Genomic DNA, 24484 nt, shown 5'->3' with positions numbered 1-24484 from the left:
GAAAACATGTTAGGGATACTTAAGCCTTGCAATTTACATCAACTTAATGTGTTATGCTGTTTGTAGGTGAACTGAAAACATTAATGGCACTTGATCGTGAGCAGCAAGCAGTTTATCATCTTCTAGTGAAAGCCACAGATGGAGGAGGAAGATTCTGCCAAGCTAACATTATCCTGACTCTGGAAGATGTGAATGATAATGCCCCAGAATTTACAACAGACACTTACTCCATTACAGTGTTTGAAAACACAGAGCCTGGAACCCTTTTGACAAGAGTTCAGGCAACAGATGCAGATGCAGGTATGCGTTCTTTGACTGATACTTTTGTCATGTTCTCAGACTTACAGTATTATTTCTTCAGTTTTATCCTGAGAGGTGTCAAGTGTTTCAGTAGAGCTGACAGGTGTTCAATACCATTCAGGATTAGACTCCTGAAAGATATATTTTGGTCTTCTAAATCATTTAACACCTGACTTTCATGTCTGAGTAGCTTGGAAGACATCCCTGTGTTGTCTTTGCAAAAAGGAGGGTAAGGGGGAGAGACAAAATGAAGGGAATTTTAACTGTCATAAGGTATTAATGCTATGATCAATTAGGTTCATCCTTTTACTCCTGATGTAAGTAACAGGACTATCAAGTCATGTCTGTTCATGAAAATGGGCATTCATGGATTTTTGTGCTTCTCAGGCCAGCCATTGATGATCATACCATCAAGAGAACACTGGTCAACTCTAGCTTTATGTATATGCTGTTAAGATTTTTACTGTCTCTTTGCCTTTATTGTTCAGTTGCAAATATTTAAGTGAACATGAGCTAAAAATGACATCAGAAAGAGTTTGTTCATAGGCTTTGTTGTAAGGAACACAGCAGCATCAAGGTGTATGATTTCTGCGTCTCATCAGTTTCTTAATCGAATAGTATTAATGAAAAGTTTCCTCAGTTTTCTAAAACAACTGACCTGCTTTGTGCTATGATGAAGCTAGGTTGCTCTTTTGAAAGGTAACAGACACTTGTTTTCATACTTCACTAGTTTTTGAGGCTCAGGTGGACCAAAATATTTGCCCCTAAAATCTGTAAGGTTTTTTGTTTGTTTTATAAAGAAATGGTGCTAGAAGTTATTCTCCTGTTAATTTTGGGGCATGATTCTTAAATAAATGTACTGGTTTTGAGTCTTGTCAATTGATGCAACCTAACTCTCCCATATCCTCCTCTGTTATATCAGTGCAGTGAAATGTTAGCTTAATGTTTTTTGGAAGTAATTCTGCCCCTCACAAGAGACTTTAACTCTTTCTGAAATGTATTTTAACATGAATGATAAGATTTAGCATGCGTGTCTTATTTTCATAGCAATCAGATGGATTATTCTGTTCTTGTGTATTTTAAAGGCTGCTTCTTACTTGAAAATTGTTTTCAAAATGCAGGATTGAACCGTAAAATCCATTATGCACTGGTGAACTCTGCAGAGGGGCAGTTCTCTATTGATGAATTCTCTGGAATCATTCGTTTGGAGAAGCCTTTGGATCGGGAATTACAAGCTGTGTACACGTTAACTTTGAAGGCTACAGATGAAGGCTTACCTAGAAGACTGTCTTCAACAAGTAGTCTTATAGTTTCTGTTTTGGATATTAATGATAATCCACCCGTATTTGAGCATAGGGAATATAGTGCAAGTGTATCAGAGGACATTTTGGTTGGAACTGAAGTTCTCCAGATCTATGCTGCAAGCAGAGACATTGAAGCCAACGCTGAAATCACATACTCAATAGTCAGTGGGAATGAACATGGAAAATTCAGCATCGATTCAACAACAGGTAAGAGGTTACAGCTGTGAATATTACTTCAGGCCAAGCAAGCACCATGCCATACTGACTTCCTCCATAGTTCAGCCAGGTTATGCACAATCTGTGTGCTTCATCCCAGCTGTAAAGTTGCTGCTGATGTCTTTTCACCCATTTTGCCAGCATGCTTACTGGAGGAGTGCAGTAAAATGTAGAATGGGAAATTTATTTGTTGCTCTTATTTATTGGATTAGGTTCATTTCTAAGGGTTTCCTAACTGGAAATTCCCTACTCTGGGGCAGGCAGGTGGAAAGACATAGATCTGTAATGAGATCTATAAGCATAATAGTCTTTCCACAAAAGGTATATAAGCAGAAGGAATGGCCAGGCTTGGCAAAAAAAGGGATAGAAATAAAATTGGTTGAGAAGGCTAATCATTGGTCCACAAAGGCACTAATCCTAGAGAAGTTTGATATGGCATTAAAGAGAGCTTGGAAATTGGAATATTATGTTCAACCATACGTCCAGCATGACAGTGGAGATTTTAGGCTTGTATGATAGTCAGATTTAGTCTCAGGGACTATTTAGGTTATGTTGAGAATTTTTCCTTAGTAATGACAATTCTTTGTTAAAAATCAATAAATACCTCAATTTTAGTTTTGTTTACTTATATAGTTCTTTTTCTAGAGCTAATTTCTCGCAAAGTTGCTTGGGTTTGATTTTTTTTTTATTTTTGGTTTTGTTTTTAATAAGATTTCTAACCAAAAGTTAATCTAATTGACTTTTAATAGTTAGTTAAATAGTTTAGTAGTTAATTGTACTAGTGTAGTGGAAATTACAGTTCCACTTTTTCAGTGGACATGCTGGTACTAAAGTATGGAAGATAAACTTCATCTATTTGAAAGGAGTAAAAAAGTTCCAGAAAAACTCATCCAGCAAATCAATTTGTATGCTAGGGACTTCACTATCTTAACTAGTCAGTTAAAAACTCACATTACAAAATGTAAGCCGGGTTGTTTTAAACTGTGAATCTTTGTGGTAATGGCAGGAACTTTGTGTCTCTTTACTTACATGTGTAAAGCACAATCATTTCACTGGGTAGCTGTAGCTTTGCAGTGACAAATCAAGCCCTGAAGAAGCTGAGTATTTGTCAGGTCAAAATAAAAAGTTGCAACACATAATACTACAGCAGTAGCAGAGTTTGTGTGAGGCTTTTTTTTTTTCTTCTTCTTCCCTAGGAGCCATTTTTATCATTGAGAGTTTGGATTATGAAAGTTCTCATGAGTACTACTTGACAGTGGAGGCCACAGATGGAGGCACACCTTCATTAAGTGATGTTGTAACAGTGAATATTAATGTCACGGATATCAATGACAATTCTCCAGTGTTTAGCCAAGACACTTACACTGCAGTAATCAGTGAAGATGCTATGCTTGAACAATCCGTTATTACAGTACGTATGGGTTTCTTTCTTGGGAATACTGTCGTGATAAACAGGCTTTCAGTGTTGAAGGAAAAGGTATTGATTTGAAGGTTAACATCAGTGAATAGATGTTTGCCACTGAGTGAATTGAAAATGTAGTTTGAAAAAGTTTTTGAAGTAGGGACTTCAGATCCTATGAGAAAGTAGACAAAATTTTGTTACAAGTTTATGTTCTCCTCATGAGACCACGACTTAACTTTCAGAAGAAATTCAGGAAACCAAGTGATGTTGGTATATTCTATTGAGGTGGCATTTCTCCTGTGAACTCTTGTTAGACCAAAAGAGCTCATCTTCAGGATGAGTTTATCTGAAAGGTGCTAGAGTCTATTTCAACTGGTTTTAACTGAGACGGTAATGTCCCTTAGGTTATGGCAGATGATGCTGATGGACCTTCCAACAACCGCATTCACTACACAATTATAGATGGCAATCAAGGAAATCCTTTTACAATTGACCCTACCAGGGGTGAAATAAAAGTGACTAAGCTTCTAGACAGAGAAAAGGTGAGTTTTTTGTGGTTTTAAGGCATCTGGGATTAATTTACCTATTCATAATTGATGACCACTATTTTCTTACTCTATTTCTAAGTTACTGTTTCATGTTCCAAAATTAATATTGCTATAGTAAAGTGCAAGCATCTATTTATATCAGTACTTTTGGGAGGAAGAGAAAGGATTAAATATATGAAGGAAAGATTTATTGGAGCTTTATTTATTGCTAAAATAATTCTTCCATAAAACAAAATCTGAGTTTGTTACTTCTTTCCTCTTCAGTAAATGTTTTTAATTTTTTTATTAATTTTTTAGATTTCAGGATATACCTTGACAGTTCAAGCTTCAGATAATGGAAGCCCACCTAAGCTTAACACAACAACAGTAAACATTGATGTTTCTGATGTAAATGATAATCCTCCAGTGTTCTCAAAAGGAAACTACAGTGTCATCATCCAGGTAAATACAACTAGTGAAGTAGTCAAACCAGTGTTATTGGACTGCAAATTTGTGACTTGAATTTTTCTGTATTTTTAATTATTTAAGGTCACCAGTAAGACTGCTTATCAAATAAGTGTTGAGGGTTTTAAAATTCCTGTTTGCACATTATGTAGAAACTTACATTGCAAGTTGTAAGAATCACAGAATGGGTGAGGTTGGAAGGGGCCACCATGAGACATGTGGTCCAACTTCCCTGCTAAAGCATGCTCATCCTAGAGCACAGAATTGAGTCCAGAATGCTCTTGAATATTCACAGTGAGGGAGACTAGCATAACCTCTCTGGGTTCTTTTTCAGATTTCTTGTGTGTGTACATGTCTATATACTAAAAATTCCTTTTATGCGTAGAACAGTCTTGGAATCATACGGGGATGTTTCAATACAAAATAATTTTTTGTTATTTCTATTTAGTCTTTAGAGTTACTGCTTAGAAAAAGATCCTTTAGGTAGCAGTTACTCTGAAGCTAGTGTCCTGTACCATGGAACATAGGTTAAGCCCTAACTCCCATTCGCCTCCTCTGGGATCAGCACCAGTTAGAACAAGAGTGGAATTTCATATGACTGCATACCAATCCTTTGACTAATTTTACACTGTAGGATGGTAGCAGTAGGCCACATTCTCAAGTGTCCGGCATGTACTTGCCTGATTCAGAAAACTGCTAAAGCAAAGACAGCAGAGCCAGCATCTCTACTTCTTGTCGTCCTAAATCCAATAGGAAATAAATGGAAGTCAACCAAGGAATTGCATTAAGACCTTTGTAGACTAGTAATGTAAATGAGCTCAATCCCTTGTGTTCTTCTTCTGTTTCCTGGCCTGGTGGAGTAGATCTGTGAGGATCAGACAGTGTTACCTGATGCACTGTGCCATCCTAACATACCACTTGTGTTTGAGACAAGTGTGCATCATTTGTAAAGGCAGCTTTCCAAAATAGGACAAAGTGAATATATACAATGTGCACACAGTATGCAAATAAGATGTCCTGGATCTTGCTTTTAAAAAAATTCAACCAAAAAAAAAAAAAAAAGAAAAAAAAAAAACCAACAACAAAAAAAACCCAAAAACAAAAAGACCCCACCAAATAAAAAAATAAACCCAAAACAAGACTCATGTTTGTGTGCTGTCAAATGTATCTTCTTTTGCCCTATAATAGTCTTTCTTGAAATAAATGTTAATTAATATCTCACTTAAACTTCAGAATATGTAGCTAATATCTGTACTATTTCTCTTACTCAATTAAAAAGGAAGTCCTCTTGTTTTATAGTTCATTCCTATGGACCTGCCCTAGTTAAGGGTAGCAGAGAAAAAGCTGGAGGAGTTGCCCAAGAATGCTGGTGTGCATTTCCTCTTGTATTGGAGATGGATATATTTGGACACAGTAGAAAATGTGCTTAGCTTTCAGGAAAGTCAAATTACTTTGGATCTCCAACTGTAAATATTTTTATTTTAAAGCAATGGTCTTTGTTTTGCTGAAAGGGAAAAAGCTTCAGCTTTTTGCAGTATCTGATAGCTAAATTGACTTACTCTCTCAGAAACAGAGTATTGTTATCAGGAGTTTTTACATCTGTGAAAGGGACAGCATTTTGTTATCACTGTACTTCAGAATAATGTTTCTACTTTTCTTGCTTTTCAAATAAGTATGAATATAGAGAAATCTGGCTGATACAGCAGAGCACAAGTATTCTGGGAGAGGTGTCACAAGTGTCAGATAAGGTTATATGTGTGCATGTAACATATGTGATAAGCCAATGTATGTAAAGTGTCTGTGAAACCTCAGACATCCACATGATGCAAACTTGAAAGGATTTTATGATGCAAATTTTAAAACCTGGATTTCATATGTTAACTGGATGGTGCCTGTAGCAGCCACAGCTGTAGGCAGAACTCTTAATTAGGGGCACAAGGGGTCAGATGGTGGAATGTATTTTTCTAGTCCTCCCAACAAAGGCATTAGATTATTCTTAACAGGTGTTTTCTCTAAATTTCAAATCTTTGATGACTTGGTAATTAGGCTACAGTAATACTAATTCAGACCAGAAGTGGAAAATGTAGTGTCAAGGCTGAGCTACCTTCAAAAATACAATACGAATTTTAAAAAACTGCCTTTCTCCTTTTACTGTTTTTGAGTCTTAATCTCAGAGGGTTGTAGTTTCCCTGAGGCAATATTGTCATTCTGATTTCCCTTGTATTGATTAACTGGTTTGACAGTAATTTTTTGGGGTTTCTGTTGCAAGGAAGAAATCAGCATCAGACCATATCCTCAATTGTAACAAAACCAATGTGTATTATATATCTGTAGGAAAATAAACCAGTTGGATTCAGTGTGCTGCAGCTAGTGGTGACAGACAGGGATTCTTCTCACAACGGCCCTCCTTTTCTCTTCACCATCCTGACTGGAAATGAAGAGAGAACTTTTCAGATCACCCAGCAGGGAGTTCTGACCACAAGTGCTGCACTGAATCGCAAAGTGAGAGATCACTATTTGCTTCATGTTAAGGTAGGAGGTTTCTGTTCTTACTGTTTTACATTGTAAGGATTTGATTAACTTCCCACTCGTGTTCTCTCCACCACTTGTCTTTCTGTTAGGAGATCCTGACATGCCAAGTAGTGATTTGAGGCATGTCCCATGAGGTGATGTCTTCATAGATAAAATCTGTCGGTTTAAATGCTAATCTACACAGATGCAATGGGAAGTTCAGTTAAATGCACAGTTAGAAGTAAGGTGTAAGTGAAATGTTAACTGGGTGAGTGGTCTTAATAAGCCCTTTGCCTTCTGGTTGGAATGTTGAAAAACCAGCAGGGGACAGTTCCCTGGAGTCATTTTCTATTGACTGCAGAATTCCTCTTGCTGCTGTCGTTTTGACCCTTGAAGCTGCGTGCTGGACTAAACTCACATGATGAAAGCAGAGATATTGCACAACATAGCAGTAATGGAAAATTTTCCTGTAGTGCCACATTCTTTTTTCAGTGGCAATTGAAAACATCTTTTTTTTTAAGTTTTGGACCTTTTTTCATAGTATTTTCAGTAGATGTTTTTTCATAGCATTGAAACTTGCAGTGCAGTAGTTTGAGATCTCAGGATCCTGCAGTGGAAGCCACAGTATAAAACTCAAAAAATGACCCTAAAGTTCTGTAATATTTGCTACATTTGCCATTGTTGTGCAAAAATACCAGACCATGTCCAAGGTTACATTAAACTAGCTAAGTTCTCTCAAATACTTTTTGTAACCTAGTGTGAGAAAAGTTCAAACCAATTGTTTTAATCTTATCTAGTCCATTTAAATTCAGATATAAATTAAGCAGCTGGGAACAGAGGACTTAAAATTAGTAGGCTAAAAGTAGATGCTTTTAATTCTTAAACTTCATTTCCAGATTCAGGTTTTAAGAAAAATTCTTACCTTCATTTTCACATGAGGAATTTCTTTTAATCTCCAAATTATTCTTATGCATACTATTGCAGATAATTTATGAGTAAACTTGCAGTTGCAGTATTTTTGAGTAATACTGTTTATAACAGTGTATGCTGAATTCTCTCCACATTGGGATAGTTGTGACATATTTACACAAAGTCTATTTTCTTTGGGAAAAGAAGAAAAAATTCACACAGATATTTTAATTTGCTGTTTGAGTCACTGAAATGTTAGTACCCAGGAACCATCAATATAAGGACAGATATAGTTTCATTTAAGTGTAGTTTTGTTTAGGATTTAAGAATTGGGATGGAAATGGGCGCAGGTATATCATTCCTCTGTTAGCCATTTTGTCCTCAGTAGTGATATGGCAATTCCTCCAAAGTCACCTTTTTGTTTATGGGTGTTTTTCCTGTATGTGAAATCAGTGTAGTGCAAGATTCATATGTTTTCCTTTAGATCTTCTCTAACAGTAACTAATTTCTATTTATTTTGCTTTTTAAGTGTATTCTTATAAATGCATGTACAGGCAGTTATATTTGTTCTGTATAGAGTGTTACACTGCCTTTGTCACATTTCATGATTGAGCTGCAGCTTTGGCCCTTCCTGATGTGCCTAGCTTTTTTTAAGTGTGAGATGCCTGTCTAACATCTTCCTTTGCATGAAATCTCAAATTCTTTCATTTCTAAGCCACTTTCTGGTCTCTAGTCTGCTTGTAAACAGCTTGTCAGTATTTCGGCTATCATGTCTTCAGCACAGCAGCTGAAAAGTGCTTTTTTATTAGAGAATGGATATGGGCCATTTCAGTGGCATCCAGTAGCTAAACAAGTGTCTTAAAACAGATGCACTCATTTAGAGCAAAGACTTTTCAGAGACTGTAAATCATTAAAGCAGACTTTACTAATATACCTCTTTTTGTCAGTATTTTGGTCCTGTCTAATCAGTTGATTTCCAAGCTTCTTGACTGAATTCTTGAAATATATCACTGTCTTTTAATTTCCATTTGTCATTTTACACTTTGCTAGCTTTTTTCAATATACATACTGCTATTATTTGCTATTATTTTTCAGTCCATGGGTATGAAGGCATCCAAGACTAAAACTAGCATTTCCCTATCACAAGACTCCAGTTCCAGTGATACACACAAAATTATAGACATAGCTGTTGAGGAAAAATATATTCTTCCTCTGTTCCTTTAAAATAATATTTTTTAAAGTCTGTAGGAAGGCATTTTCTCAAGTTTGCATTATGTTTAATTTCTGCATTTTGATCTTGCAAATCACAGGTTAATGGCTGTGTATGATCTCTTAATACCCATTTTCAGTTTTTAGCTGACCTTTCCTGGTGTGCTTTTCAGTACTGACAGCTTTCACCTTAGTTGCTTTTTGAATAGATTGCTGAGGTAGTGATGTTTTTAATTTACAGGAGTACTTTCATTTGAAATATCTCATAACTAAAAAAACCCCACTAAAACTACACAAACTTTCCCCATATGCACTCTAGGCACCCACTACCTCCAAAAGGCTTTACTTTTGTCATTTTAATAGAAATAAGGATTTTTTTTTTCCCCCCAGTGGTCACCTTATATGGGCATGCCAGTTGTATTTGCTTGTGCTCTCTCCAAAGGAAATAGATTATCCATTAACAAATGTCTCACAGCATTAGTGTGCGAAATCTTCAGCTATGAGTCATGCAGTCCTTTGTGCCACACTCTGAAGTCTTCAGTTTAAAACCACAGCACATTTTAAAATATCTGCACTATTGAAAAACCATTTCTCCTGGGGCTCTTCTTTCCTACTTGCTGTCCACTTGTTATAATTTTGCTTGTCTGGTTTTTTTCTGAGCCTTTTCTTGTTTCCCTTGGGCATTTCTTCTGTAGCTAAACTGCCTGCCTTTTCTTGTTTCCAGGCAGAGATCTAGGGAAAACAAAACTTTGCCAACTTGAGCTAAAGCTCTCGTTATTTATTTGGGTAACTGGAGGACAAGTTGCTAGCCATGCCTGTCTTTTGGAGTTAACAGAAACAGATGAAGACATTTAGTTCTAGGAGACACGCATTACCTTTAAAAATGCTACATTTCTGTGCCCATCCACAGATAATCTTGTGCCTGGAGTTACTCCTCTTTTGCTTAAATTTGTATTAAAAAAATTAAAAGCAGCCTCTTCACATAGGTCTTCCAAGTTTACTCTGTAAATTTATTGCAAAATCTTTTAAACAATGTAGAATATCTTCTACTTTCTGAGCCCTGTATGTCCCCTCTGTACCTTCTCATGTCTCCAATTCTTCTTTAACTATTTCTTCAGTGTCACTTTCAGTAACTGAGAGAGAGTTCCGGAAAAAAGTAGATGGGAAATAAGAGGTGAGAAATAGAAAGAAAAAAGTGAACCCAAGGGAATGCTCCTAACTCACTTTTCCATTTTTTTTTCCTGCTGTCCTCATACAACAACAGTGTATGTCTTTTTCCAAAAGGGATGGAGAAAAGGGTGTTCAGAAAGGCTTTATAATTGAATTAGGCTGATACAGTTAAAGATAGTTGATTAACTGTCTGAAGCAAATAGCACTACAGGTACCCACATCTTGTTTTCCTCTCTGTGACCAAAAATCATGAAAGGCAACATAATTAACTTTCTGCATGCATTTTTTTCTTTTTGAAGTACCATTTGGCGCAGTACATTTACTTTGTCTTCCAGCTTACCTCCTAATTGTAGTGAAGCATGTTGTACATTTCTAGTGCATGACTCATTTCAAGTTTGTAATGTGTTTCTGTCCTTGATATTAAAAAGCTTCAAGCACCATCTGCTGTCTGAAACCAGCTACTGTGCATTTCCTCTATTAACCAGTGTTAATAGCTTCCTGGCATTTCCAGGTAATAAGAGCACTGTAGGCTTTCAATCTTGAGAGAAGTGAAAACATGTTTGTGTGTGCCTGCTTATATAAGCTTTTTAAATTTTCAGCGTTAACTTTTATGTTAGGAATTGTGTTACAGAATTTATGTAAAGCATTTTCCTTTAGGACTTTTTGGTGGGTTTTTATGGGTACAAAAATACAACTCAACTGCATGCAGGATAAATATATACAGTTGAATTTGAGATAAAGCAAAAATGTAAATCTGTCCTCATCTTTCCTTTAGGTGGCAGATAATGGAAAACCACCATTGTCATCTTTGACTTACATTGATATTAGAGTTATTGAGGAAAGCATTTATTCTCCAGCAATACTGCCTCTGGAAATCTTTATCACTGCCTTTGGGGAAGAATATTCAGGTGGTGTCATTGGAAAAATTCATGCAACCGATCAAGATGTTTATGATACCTTGACATACAGTCTGGACCCCAAAATGGAATCCCTGTTCTCTGTTTCCAGTACTGGTGGCAAACTAATAGCACACAGAAGGTTAGATGTAGGACAGTACCTCCTAAATGTCACCGTTACAGATGGAAAATTTACAACTGCAGCTGATATTACTGTACACATCAGACAAATCACACAAGAGGTATTAAATCACAGTATCGCAATACGCTTTGCAAACCTGTCCCCTGAAGAGTTCATCGGTGATTACTGGCGCAATTTCCAGAGAGCACTGAGAAACATCTTGGGCGTGAGGAGAAATGACATCCAGATTGTTAGTTTGCAGCCTTCTGATCCTCCTTCTAATCTGGATGTCCTCCTGAATATTGAAAAGTCTGGTAGCTCTCACCACCCAATGAGAATTTTGCTCCACAAGATAAACTCCTCTGTGCCTGACCTAGAGGAGATTTTAGGTGTCCGGATAATTGATGTGTTTCATAAGCTCTGTGCAGGCCTAGATTGTCCTTTGAAATTTTGTGAAGAAAAAGTAACAGTGGATGAGAACGTCATGTCAACCCACAGCACAGCCAGGTTGAGCTTCGTCACTCCCCGTCATCACAGAACAGCAGTTTGTCTTTGTAAAGGTAGGAAACACACTAAGGGAAATTGTATCCTTGAAAAAGATTGTTCTGGTTTTAAAAGGCAGTAGTCCACAGGTGGAAATTTATATTACAGGACAAGATCAGGAATGTTCTGTAACTCTCTCCATAGTATTTGCCTAATTTTGTTTGTAGTAAAGAGTAATTTTCTTTCCTCATTACCTCATTTCAAGAGTTTGCATAGTACAAGTTTATGGGAGCGGATATTTTTTTTTTTATAGCTACACCTTCATTTTCTATGAGAGAAGTTAATTTTTTTGTTGTTGTTGCCTATCCTGTCTTGATGGCCATTCTCAGTCTTGTGTGCACAAAAGTAAGTTCCTGCAAAGTACCTGAATACTTCCTTGTCTCCGCTTAGAGGAGTAACCCACACAGTTTCCGGACTTGTTTGGGAATGAGAGGGTAATGTGGGAAATAAATATTCTTTAAAATATATGTAAGTTTAAAGATTTCTGACAGAAGATGAATTTATCTTTATCTCTGAGGAAAACAACATTGCTTTTTAAATCTGGACCTAACCTTGCTGGGTGAACTTGCACATATGAAGTAAATATTTAAAGCCCATTCCTTTTCTGTCTCAAATACTTTTCTCTGCTCTCCCCAACCTACTCTGCCCATATTTATGGACATGTTGGGTTTTGTGGTGAATGATTCTAATGGTAAACCTTAAACCACAATACCAGTTTCTCAATTTTACCAATTGAATTGAGTAATCAAGATAAGGATGAGCCTCAGCCACGCTGTGTTCTATTTGTCTATTCTGTGCCAGTCATGCCCCATAATTGTTATTCACTTCCTTCTCTGATAGTTAGGAATATCATTTGGGGCACTTTTAGCCACTCTGCTTAAGAGTCCCTTTTCAGAAAACACCATCACCACCAACAGAAAAGAAATAATGAATTTGGTTTTACAGAGGGGAAATGCCCCCTGGTGAACAGTGTGTGTGAAGGAAACCCATGTCCTGAAGGTACTGAATGTTTGGGAGATCCAAAGGAAGGAACATACACCTGTGTCTGCCAAGACAGCAAAACTGGACAATGTCCTGGTAAGGAATTAACTTTAAAAACTCTGTGTAAAACTATATTACTTTCCAAATATAAATTTGATTCCAGTCCTGTGCTAATACTTTTTATGCTTTTCTGTATTCCTAAGCATCAGCTGGCTCTGCTGTGACATTTACTGGGAGCAGCTATGTGAAATATCGTCTCATGGAAAATGAGAACAAAGAGGAAATGAAGCTGACAATGAGACTTAGAACTTACTCTGCTCATGCAGTTGTTATGTATGCTCGAGGAACAGACTACAGTATCTTAGAGGTACATTAAAATCCCATAGTGCATATCTCCTCCTTTCTTCCTACCATCTTCTTACTATTTTTGTGTCAGATTAAAAGATTGTGTCATAACATCTCTGTAGAATGGTTATAACTGAAAATTGCTTTAAAGGTAGGGTGTGTTACACATCCAGGTGATAAACTTGTACCGAAATTTTTACGTGTGTAAACAAACGAAGTTTCCTGAATTAAACAACTTAAATTTGCTTATAAGAGTGAAGTTCATACAGGAAAAGTTACTTAAAGCACAAGATAAAAGGTATTAAAGTATTGTAATATTTTGATTATGATCTGTGATTGCTTTACTAGAGAAACAAAATGTACAATGTGTACATTTCAATTAAAAGAACCATATAGAATAAATCACAGTTGCTGTGACTGGAAAACAGTGTTCTTAAACTGCTTTTTATGAACACCACCATCATCCTGTCTCTCCAGCAGACATAAACTTTTATAGGCATCAATATTTTATACTCTTTAAGTGTGCAGAGCATTTATTGGTGTTGTGGCTTTCCTCTGTAGATCCATCATGGAAGACTGCAATATAAATTTGATTGTGGCAGTGGACCCGGGATTGTCTCTGTTCAGAGCACTCAGATAAACGATGGCCAGTGGCATTCCATATCTCTGGAAGTGGATGGGAACTATGCACGACTTGTTCTGGACAGGGTGCATACTGCATCTGGTACTGCCCCTGGGACACTGAGGACACTAAACCTAGACAATCACGTGTTTTTTGGTGGTCATATTCGTCAGCAAGGTACAAGACATGGTAGAAGTCCTCAGGTTAGCAATGGTTTCAGAGGCTGTATGGATTCCATTGTACTCAATGGACAAGAGCTGCCCCTAAACAGCAAGCCACGAAACTATGCACACATGGAAGAATCTGTAGATGTCACTCCTGGGTGCTTACTGACTGCCACAGATGGCTGTTCAAGCAGCCCCTGCCAGAATGGAGGCATCTGCAATGCACTGTCAAATGGAGGTAAGCTGCTCTTTATTCTTCTGCTTTTAGCTTTCAAAACTGCTTTGCAGCTTCTCTGCTTTGAAGGACAAAACAACTTCATGCAAAATTCGTGGTTTCCCGGAGTTGTAGAAGGTCAGTTGTTGAATGGGTAGGAAGGCTGTGTGTACCTTCTAGATTCAACTGCTTGGGGTATGAGGTAGACAAAGTCCATCTGGGAAAGTGGGGATTTAATTTTCAGTGCTGGCATCTGAAGTCCATCCTCTTAACAGCCTGCTTTGGGGTCTTTATTTAAAAATTCTGAAATCATTGGGAAAACTCCTACTGTTAGACTTTGCCTCATCTTTCAATACAAACATTTCTATTTTTTCCCATCCTTTCTCTCATGTCACAGCTTGGTGGGTAGGGAGGAATTTATCTTAAATCTGTAGGTGGGCAGGGAGGATTTTATCTCAAATCCAGTAAAGCCGTGTGCACCTTTCAAAAAGACTGTATTTGATTTCAGGTTACTACTGCAAGTGTTTACCTTTGTTTATGGGAACTCACTGCGATGTAAGTGTCAACCCATGTGCTTCCAACCCCTGCCTTTATGGTGGGACTTGCATCCCAGTCAGTGACGATTTTATCTGCCAGTGCCGAGGACAATATACAGGTCAAAGGTATGTTTGTATGGTTCGTTGTATCAATGAACCCCTTGGAAAACAGGATATAAATGCAACACTTTTTCTGTTTCTTTTTTTATATGTTTCCTACTTTAATCTCAGATTTGAGACATACTGGAGCTGGCTGAAGTTAACAGCAGCCCCTGTATTACAGCTCTGAATCCCACATTATGAAATTGCTTGCAGTAAGATAAGGTTCAGCTGGTTTTGTTTGTTTTGCCTTTGCAGATGCCAGCTGGGTCCATATTGCAAAGACAATCCTTGCAAAAACAGTGGCAAGTGTATTGACAGTTTGGATGGACCTGTTTGTGAGTGTGAAGCAGGCTTTCGTGGAGAAAGGTAGGTAGCATTCCACATACATTGAATTTTAGTAGTATCAATTAACAGATTAGCAGTTCAAACTGGTTGAAATCTGGGATGTTGATAAAACAGCAAAATGCATGTTAGTGCACAGTACCTTATAATAAATACATGTAAAATTGTTGAGAACAAGATTACAACAAAGACTACTGATGTAAACTAAACATCACTGCTGTGCTCTGTTTCTGATAGGTGCCTGACTGATGTCGATGAATGTGTAGAAAACCCATGTCTCAATGGTGCCCTTTGTGAGAATACTTATGGCTCATATCACTGCAACTGTAGCCATGGATTTGGAGGCAAACACTGCACAGACATTGTTCTCAATAAATATGTTTCAACATCTTGGAACATTAGCTTAGCTGAAGTGATTGGGATTGTCGTTTTCATCGCAGGAATCTTCTTGTTAGTTGTGATTTTTGTTGTTTGCCGCAAAGTGGTTGGTAGAAAGAAGAAGCACCAGCCAGAACCTGAAGACAAGCAACTGGGAGCTACGACAGCCTTCTTGCAAAGACCATGTTTTGATGCAAAATTGAATAAGAACATCTATTCTGACATCCCGCCACAGGTTCCTGTTCGTCCCATTTCATACACTCCAAGCATTCCAAGCGACTCCAGGAACAATCTTGATAGGAATTCATTTGAAGGGTCTGCCATCCCTGAGCACCCCGAGTTCAGTACTTTTAACCCAGATTCTGTTCATGGTCATCGGAAGGCTGTAGCTGTTTGCAGTGTTGCACCAAACTTGCCACCTCCACCTCCCTCCAACTCACCTTCAGACAGCGATTCAATACAGAAACCCAGCTGGGATTTTGACTATGACAGTAAGAGACATTCTTATTTTTTACTTTCCTGTTAAATGGGTATGCTGGTACAATTTAAATATGAGTACAAAGTCTCTATCTATACCTCTTAGAGTACAAAAGGCATTATGGGCACTGGGTTTTGTCTCTGATCAGCCTTCGTGAGTTTTGTAAAAATGGGTAGATCTCAACTTTAAGTAGTATTGATTCTTTAATCTAGAATCTATTCATTTTCTCACTTCAAACTTTTTCTTTCAGCTAAAGTAGTAGATCTTGACCCCTGCCTTTCTAAGAAGCCTCTGGATGAAAAGAACTCCCATCCTTACAGTGCAAGAGAAAGCATGTCTGAGGTCCAGTCTCTCAGCTCCTTCCAGTCTGAATCATGTGATGACAATGGTACGTAAAATGCAATCATTCTGCACCGCTGCTGCTGTTCATTTGTTCTGTCTTTGCATCTGTATCTCTTAGTAACAATAGGATTTACATATATTGAATATATATTAAATAGTAGCTTATTTAATATATATTTGTATTTACTTATGTTAATGCCCAAATATGTTAAATTTTTAAAAATAATTTACCTATCTTTATGCCAACTGTTAATTACTTTACCTAAAGTTTATATAATCATTCTGCTGTTAGAATATTGCAGTGAAAATGCAGCTCAGGTTTCTCAGAGCCTTGTGTTTGGTAACTTCTCTAGGTTATCCTTACTTATCAACTTATGCAAGAATACAGTGAATTTAAAAAATGGCCTCTGCACAGATATAACTTTCACTTTGCTGTTCAGCTCTCAGTAAAAAGCTTTCTGGTGTTACAGTTTCATTTGTTTCCTTCTCTTTTTCTTGCTGCGACCTCAGCTCCCATATGGATCAGATCAGTTCTGAGTGAGAGCAGAGTTTAAGGGACTGCTTGTAAGTTTGATTACTTTAGTAATGAAGGAAACTTCACAAAAAGAAATTTTGTTAAGATAGAAGAGTATATTTGGCTTTCACCATGATTGAAATGAATTCATAAAAACATTTCATACATTGAAAAAAGCCAATATAAAAATACAAATATTTTGATCACACCTCAAGTCCATCAAAATATAATCAGCATACATACTTGTGGGTTTGATTATTATTAATTGGATGTCTTTTCCATTGTGATGACATATGCTTTTATAGTTGATATGAATGCATCTATGTATTCAGAAACATGTCGTACTGATTGGACAAAGCCACAGTTGTCTCATAACTTAATTTGCTAAGTTAAGGTGTGCTTTGACTCTTTATTCCACTTTCTGCTTTTGTCTCTGCCTGGTAAAAAAGAACTTGAAATTCCTTTAGTTTAGGAATAAAGAACATTCTGCTTCTTAATGAAGTAGAGTGATTTGCTATTAACAGCATGAAAAAAACCTATCTGGTTTAATGATTGGTGAAAGTAAAATGGTATGCTTGCAGTCCTCACCATTTTTTCAGTAGACCTGATGCCAACTTCCAACTTCTTTTCCTGTGGTTTTAAGTGTTGTGTTGTACATGTTGTTCTCCCCTCCTCACTGTCTCATGTGTCTAGTATATTCTTTTTCCCATTTCCTGCCATGTATTGATTACTCATTAATACATCATTTTAAGAGAAGTAGCTGTAGCATCACAGATACTGTAGTGTTCCTTCCTTCCATTTTGGTAGATTCAGAATTTAATAGCTCAATATTTAGTCCCTGAGCTGTGCAAACAAGTTGCATGTGCTTACTTCATTTTTACCCCATAAGAATAAATCCTTCTCCATTCCAAAAGTATCTTGAAGGGAAAGGGAAGACATAAAAAATACATTTGTTTAAGTTTGGGTTTTTTTAAATAAGCATGTAACAGCTTGGAATTTGGTATTCCTACTGTGGTATCTCTACTTTATACAAAACTTAAGTAGATCAGTAACAAAAATTTTCAGTAGGTATTTTTCATATTCTATCCCTTTTGTTCATTTCAGGGGAAATTTCTTTCCCATATCTTTCATTGGTAGGGAGGCAACATAGTTTACATCTTTAAAGGAGAAGTCTAATGCAATAATCATTAATTCACTCAACACAAGCCTTGAGAAAAGTCTAGTTTGTTGCTATGTAGATAAAGTATGATGCAAATGAGTATGTTTTGGCAACATTTCAGAAATTCTAACACAAGCAGCCTTGTGCTCATGCAAAATGTACTTCACTAGTAGTTACAAGTACTTTTGTATGTTTAGAAAGAATAAAATTGAGCTTTAGATATGTTTTTTATGTATTACATGCAACTGCTCTCTAGATTGAGAGTGAATGTGCATGTGCACTAATAATGTTGCTCTATAAAACAGTAATGAACTGCAATTTCACAGTGTTGATGGGGGTTTTTATGTGTATCTGTCTGCTGTTTAAAGTGATACTAACTCTAGGTTTGTTTTAATTTGCTCCTTTTATACCTTTTACAAGCTTCCGTAGTGACTGTAATACACCTTGTCAATGCTGTTGTTGACTCGGTGGAAAAAGAAGGTATATACATGTTTTCATATTTATTTACTGCTTTGGCAGAGTAATGCACGTTTGTCTCCTTACATTGTCTTCTAGTAATGTAGTCCTAGCTAGATGCGAGTTATAAAATATTATTTACTTAGACTTTCTGAGAAGTTATAGCAAAAAATATATTTATATTGTAGATCTGTTAATATTTTCTCGAATATGCTGTAGATGCCTTGTGAACAGGTTTCACAGCGTGTTTTCTTGGGAAAAAAGGGATTGGAATAAAAAGATCTTGGTGCTTACTCTCTTCTGAAAATATTCATACTAAAGCTGCCAGCAGAATTGAGACAACATCAAAGGCAAATACATGCAGTACTGTAGATGAAACAGCAGCAGCCTCTGCTTCCTTTTCTTCTCCCACCCACACCTATTGATACCTTGTCCAGCTGAGCAGAATCAAAATGGTCTGGTATCAGTATTCACTTCCTTGGTCTTCAGATCAATCTGTCTCTTAAGGAGAAAAAATTATTTTTGTCTGCAGCTGAGATATGTAGCCATATGCATCCTCCTCAGTTTAAGTAGCTTGTTACTATGCAGCCTTACAACAGTACCTAAAATGTACATTTGGGTATATGTACATACATATTTGTGTGTGTGTAGTATGTATTTGGAAGTTAGGAGGAGGCAAGGTAGGCATTTTCAATGGTATTTTATTTTATTTCTGCTAACATTTAAAGAACTAACCATTCTGGGAAATACAAACCCTTTACAAAATAATAGGAGTAATAAAAGTACCAGTGAGTCTGTACAAATGCTAACTGTTGTTTTAATTGACTAAATACTGCTTTAAGATCTAGTAAAAGGCAAATTATCTCTCCATGACCATGAGTTTGCAGAGGTTTCTTCTGAAATAACATCCAGCCTATGCTTTCTATTTCTAGATGCAGACTAGGAAACAATGTTTTTTACTCAGTCCTACTTAAAATGAAGCCATTGTAAGAACATAAAATCGATTAGAGTGGCTAAAGTTTCACTTTGGTTTATTATCTGAAGTACATCCTTTTTACACAGACACACAAAAAGTAGACAAATGCAAGGACTTCCAATTACTTGAGAGTATTTCATTGATGAGGGTGCCGTTTCATTAATGTGTATCTATAGACAGTAGCCTTCAGTGCAGAAAAATTGCAATGCACAGTACTTGGGAATGGGAGAATTACAAGACTAAAAGAGGCCAGATGTACCAAGGGAAATATTTAATAACTGATTCAGATTTTCTCTAAGATTTTAATTGGTAGAATCTAAAAATTATAGATGTAGTTCTTAAGTCAAAGATAAAAATATTGCTTGGTGGTTTAGTAAGATAAATACAAACATTGTGTGCATTGCAGTTGTAGAGAGATTAAATATGTCCTGCTCCAGCTGCTTCTTAACATTTGAGAGTTTCTGCTCTTAATAAGCATTTCTTCTTTCAAAGCATCTTAGGAGGAGTTCTGCTTTTGAGCACCCTCAGGGAGGGTGTCAGTTCAGGCAGCAGAGATCCTCACTCATGCCTGCAGCAAGGTCATGTTCTGGGACAGATGGTCCTTACCTGTAGTGTTCCCAAGTGTTTCTGTCCAATGGGCATCCTGGAAGCATGAACTGTAGCTAATCTCATCGTAGGACAATTTTAGACCTGTATTCTCTGCACTGCTCCTCAGGTTGTAGCTCAATGCAAATCAGCAATGCTGAGTGCAAAAGAAAATACAGCTCTAATCTAGCAGATTGTCACATAAAGACGGGCATGTCCAGTTCTAGTTTGTGTTTCTGCCATTTATGTTAAAGGGTCTTTGCCTCAGAAGAAGAGGAAAACCAAGATCTCTTCATACCTTGGTGAAAGTGCTCTAAATCATAAAGCCTATTGGCTTTAGTTTTACACCCAATTTCCCAGGAAATTAGACCTCTAAGCAGACTAATGATCAGAGCCTTCTCCTGGAGTTGATGCCAGAGATGTTTTAAGAGTCTCAGAGCTCAGACTCCATTGAACTGTCTGAACAGTATTTTTCTTGTCTGGGCTAGGCAAGCTTAAAAAAATAGGAACTTCTCTCTGAAGAGTCCTCTGTCCCTTCAGTCTTCCAACAGATGAAAGTATGAATTCTTTGGAGAAGATTCTGCCATTAGGATAGGCATCACTCATCCTTATAGACTTTAATAGGGAATATAGATTCCTGAAGAGAGAAAGGTTTAATATTTGTCAGGGCAGTTTTGGCTGAGCCTGAGTTGTTGGAATTGCCATACAAAGGGAGGCAGGTTCCCCAGTGTTTATGTATGGCAGCCAGATACTAAAGGAAGGGTTACCTTGATATTCAAGAGATACTTCAAAGTGTAAGTGCCAACAGATGGATCCCTGTATCAAAACATAAGGGTAGATACAAGGGAAGAAAATACCTGTGTAGCAGCAGTCCTATATATACTGATACAAGGATTTCAGTAAACTCCAGACTGCAGATTTTACCACAAGACAGCTATGTCCCAGCTGGCTGTACATTAATTCAGTAGCTGTCTACAGTTCAAATCTCAACAAATAAGGAGCCCAGGAAAAAATTTTATAAAAACTTTAATATTGCTAATTAAACTGGACAAAAACAGTGTGAATGTCATAGTGACTAGGCATTGTTTGTCTTCATATTGGTTCTACTATTTGATTCCTAACTACAGATGTTTTCTCCTTTTTCTTCTTATTCTGCCACCTAAAGAATCTTTTGCTGTTCCTGACCTCAGCAATTCAAGAGGTGACTTCTGCATGCAGTTCATCGATGTTCACCACAATTTCTGTTAATATTTGGTTTTAACACAGACTTACTATCAGTTGCTTGCTGTGCATTTGTCTGCAGTGATTTCTCTTTACTAGATTTGCACTACATTACAACAGTGTATTTTTTTTAATTGGCATTCAGATGAGAGAAATTATTGGGTTGTAGTTAGTTTAGTCTTACATCTAGTTTCCAGCAAATACAAACATTCAAAGGGAGTTTGCAAGAGAGGATCAAGTCCAGTCATTTTTGCATGATTAAGCTTGATTTTTCCTTGTTTTGTTCTTGTAGTTGAATGTGGAATGTCTTTACTAATAACAAAAGATTTTTATCAGAGGTGTTCCTGTAGCTAACAGCATTTTGTGAAACTAACTTTATAATGTGCTTGAGAAGCAGAGTCACTTTAAATGGTCTGAAATGCTTTACCAAATAGAAATTGCTTCTTTTATTTAAGAAAATCATGGGTTATATATGCTAAATACATTCTTAAGAAAAATAAGCCATTGTTATCACCCTAACTTATTACTCAGCAACAATTAAGTATTTTGCTACACCAGGTAGGGTGTTGATTCTTTGCTATCCACTGAACAACTGTGTATTGTGACAGCACATTCATAGGTGACTACAGCTCTTCCCATGTCAGGTTTGATGTCTGAGAAAATGTAAAAGTTCAGGTGTGAATGATGCACTGTCTCATGCATGGCATAAAGTGAAGTTGTGTTGAATGTCTTTTGTGCAACCAGGGCAAACTGCTGATTAACAAGTAGTGTCCTAATCACAGTGATTGCATTGTCTTAATACATTTGTCGATTTCTCAGTTCAGACTGACTTGAAAACAAGACAGTAATACTATTTTTTTATTTAATTAACTTTTCAGGTTATCACTGGGATACATCAGATTGGATGCCAAGTGTTCAGTTGCCAGGTATCCAAGAGTACCCAAATTACGAAGTGGTGGAGGAGTCGGCTCCCCTCTACACGGATCCAAATGCCATCGATACAGACTATTACCCTGGTGGTTATGACATAGAAAGCGATTTTCCACCTCCACCTGATGATTTCCCTGCACCTGACGAGCTTCCACCGTTACCACCTGAATACAGCGACCAGTTTGAGTCAATACAGCCACCCAGAGACATGCCAGCCGTAGGTAGCTTGGGTTCTTCTACAAGGAGCAGGCAGAGATTTAACCTCAATCAGTACCTTCCCCATCACTACCCTGCAGACATGTCAGAACCTCAGACCACCCCCAGTGGCGGCGGTGGCGGCGGCTACAGAGAACCGTACGCTCCGTACTCACTGGGGTTCAATCCAGACTTTGAAGCACCCCCTGTAGACAACATGTCCATGTCTGTGTACGCTTCCACAGCCTCCTGCTCGGATGTGTCGGCATGCTGTGAAATGGAGTCTGAAGTCATGATGAGTGACTATGAGAGTGGAGACGACGGTCACTTCGAAGATGTGAAAATTCCTCCGCTTGATTCCCAGCAACATACAGAAGTCTGACACACTCAACAAAAGTGCCTGGACTCTAACAAACTTTATCAAATCTAGAACAATTTTCAAGAGCTTTTTTATTTTTTCTTTTTTTTTTCCACGGTGAATGCTTTTGTTTCAGTGAGCTAAACTGGCATGGCAGCATTGGATCATGCAATTCATTTCACTAAATGAACCTCTTTCCATTTCCTGACCTACTGTATTTGGAAAGTTCTAAGATTTCCATTGGCTGTGCCATTTCTGAACATCCTTTATGTACTTACATTTTCTATGTTAAAAAAAAAATCACATACCACTTCTCCATATTAGCATGATGCATATATTTATATAGTTCTAATGCAATTAATTTTCTCCTATTTTTTGTAAATTTTATGTACAGTTTTGATTTTGATAGTTTTAACTAGATTTTGTAGATATTTTGTGAATTTGTTTTCCACTGAAACTAGTGGTGTTAGTGTGCCATTAAAAATGAGCACCCTGACTTATTATAATCAGGGCATCACTGTATGTATTCCCCTGAAAACTAAGGTTTGACATTTCATTGTAAAACATTCAACATATTCACACAATTTCAATTGTACATACATTAGGTCTGATATTTTTCTGGGTCAGCTATATGGAAATGTCTTAAATGGGTTGCTGTATTTTAGAACTGTAAACATTTTTTTCCCTTCTTGGAAAGTGTGTTGGGGACCCTCTGCATACCAGTTTAGAACCAAAACCACCATGACACAGTTTTTATAGTGTCTGTATATTTGTGATCCAACGGTCTTGTAAAGGTTTTTACTGAAAATTACCATTAGCCAGTCTTTCTTACTGACAATAAATTATTAATAAAATACTTTAGCTTTGCTCTGTGTATCTCTATTATATATTATACCATTGACAAAGCATTCAGTGCAGCATTTTTTAAGTCTGTATATGTTTTGTACTGTATTAAGTTACTTGCTCCAAGCAACTCCTTTTCCTCTCCTCTGAAATCAGCCTGCAGCTGTGTTAGAGATGCTCACAAGATGGCAGTGTGTGTCTGCTTAATGGTGTTTTCAAAAGTAATGGGCCAGTCTGAATAAAGATTGATGGGTATCAAACTGCAGTAGCCTTCTCAGTAGTTTGCATTTTTCTTTAAACATATAATATCAGCTGTGTAAGTTGCTGAATATTTTTTTCTCAAGTCACAAAAATATACACAAAAAAAATCCCCAAAATCTTAAGAGGCAGTTTCTCCCCTCCTTTATCACCTCAATACTTACTTTCATGACTAGTTACCCCTTGATGGTGCACCTGCATGCTGAAATGGCCGTGCCATTATCTGACTGTTACTAAATAATTGGTGGTTTCCTGCAATTATATTTCAGTTGCAGTTTCTTACATTAAGTTCACACTAGAGGTCCACCTTGAAGAAGTAAAGGTGGATTACAGTTTTCCTGTGTATTATCCAGCTGCTTTTCTGAATAGAAAAGAACAAAGCCTTAAACAGAGTTCTCTAGCATAAATTTGGCCTGATGGTAAGCTAAAGGAATAATGTAACTGTCTTCTGCCTCTTGCTTGAGGGATGCTTTTTAAGTTCAGAACAGATTTCTTGGCACATTAGTGAATTTTTAATATAGCCTGGAATCCTTTCAGCTCCACCTCCATTTTGTTCCTACTGTCATAAAGTTCTGTAGCCTAGAAATATACAATATTAGATTCTCTCCCATCATGAGAGCTAAGCCTCAGTCTTCTACCATCTAGGGGAACAGGGTACTGTATTTGGAGTGCTATTTATATACAAAATGGAACAACTCCCAGCTTGGCAGCTGTATAATGGAAATTGGGTGGATTACAGGACACAGCCAGGCACTGACATTCCTGTGTTAACTTGTCCATATGCAGGTTAAGAATTCCATGACTTAAGTAAAAATACTAAAAAATAATTTTGAACCCACATTCTGGCTGCGCACTGCAATATTCACCCTGATAACTAAGAGCCTTTTGTACATCAGACTGTTGGAATTTTCT

The 24484-nt window shown here is 37.1% G+C and overlaps 1 protein-coding gene across 3 annotated transcripts in view; it reads left to right on the top strand.

Moving 5' to 3' along the window:
* Positions 1-23338, top strand: part of FAT1 (FAT atypical cadherin 1) — a 102114-nt gene extending 78776 nt beyond the window's left edge. For 2 of the 3 annotated variants that reach the window (XM_009100704.4, XM_050973898.1), the window contains exons 13-27: positions 67-300; positions 1422-1811; positions 3017-3231; positions 3627-3764; positions 4068-4211; positions 6549-6746; positions 10789-11590; positions 12519-12650; positions 12758-12921; positions 13461-13923; positions 14408-14561; positions 14793-14903; positions 15117-15748; positions 15986-16123; positions 21867-23338. In XM_009100704.4, the coding sequence (XP_009098952.3) occupies positions 67-300; positions 1422-1811; positions 3017-3231; positions 3627-3764; positions 4068-4211; positions 6549-6746; positions 10789-11590; positions 12519-12650; positions 12758-12921; positions 13461-13923; positions 14408-14561; positions 14793-14903; positions 15117-15748; positions 15986-16123; positions 21867-22495 (4544 nt within the window). In that variant the 3' untranslated portion in view covers positions 22496-23338. Of the gene's footprint in view, positions 1-66; positions 301-1421; positions 1812-3016; positions 3232-3626; positions 3765-4067; positions 4212-6548; positions 6747-10788; positions 11591-12518; positions 12651-12757; positions 12922-13460; positions 13924-14407; positions 14562-14792; positions 14904-15116; positions 15749-15985; positions 16124-18170; positions 18231-20932; positions 20969-21866 lie in introns of all 3 variants that reach the window. The other variant, XM_050973899.1, reaches the window with a different exon arrangement.
* The last annotated feature ends 1146 nt before the right edge of the window (positions 23339-24484 follow it).

The sequence above is a fragment of the Serinus canaria genome, chromosome 4 (assembly GCF_022539315.1).
Source record: "Serinus canaria isolate serCan28SL12 chromosome 4, serCan2020, whole genome shotgun sequence".
NCBI classification, from domain to species: Eukaryota; Metazoa; Chordata; class Aves; order Passeriformes; family Fringillidae; genus Serinus; species Serinus canaria.
The sequence above is the reverse complement of the archived record's forward strand: the minus strand, read 5'-3'. Positions and strand labels throughout refer to the sequence as shown.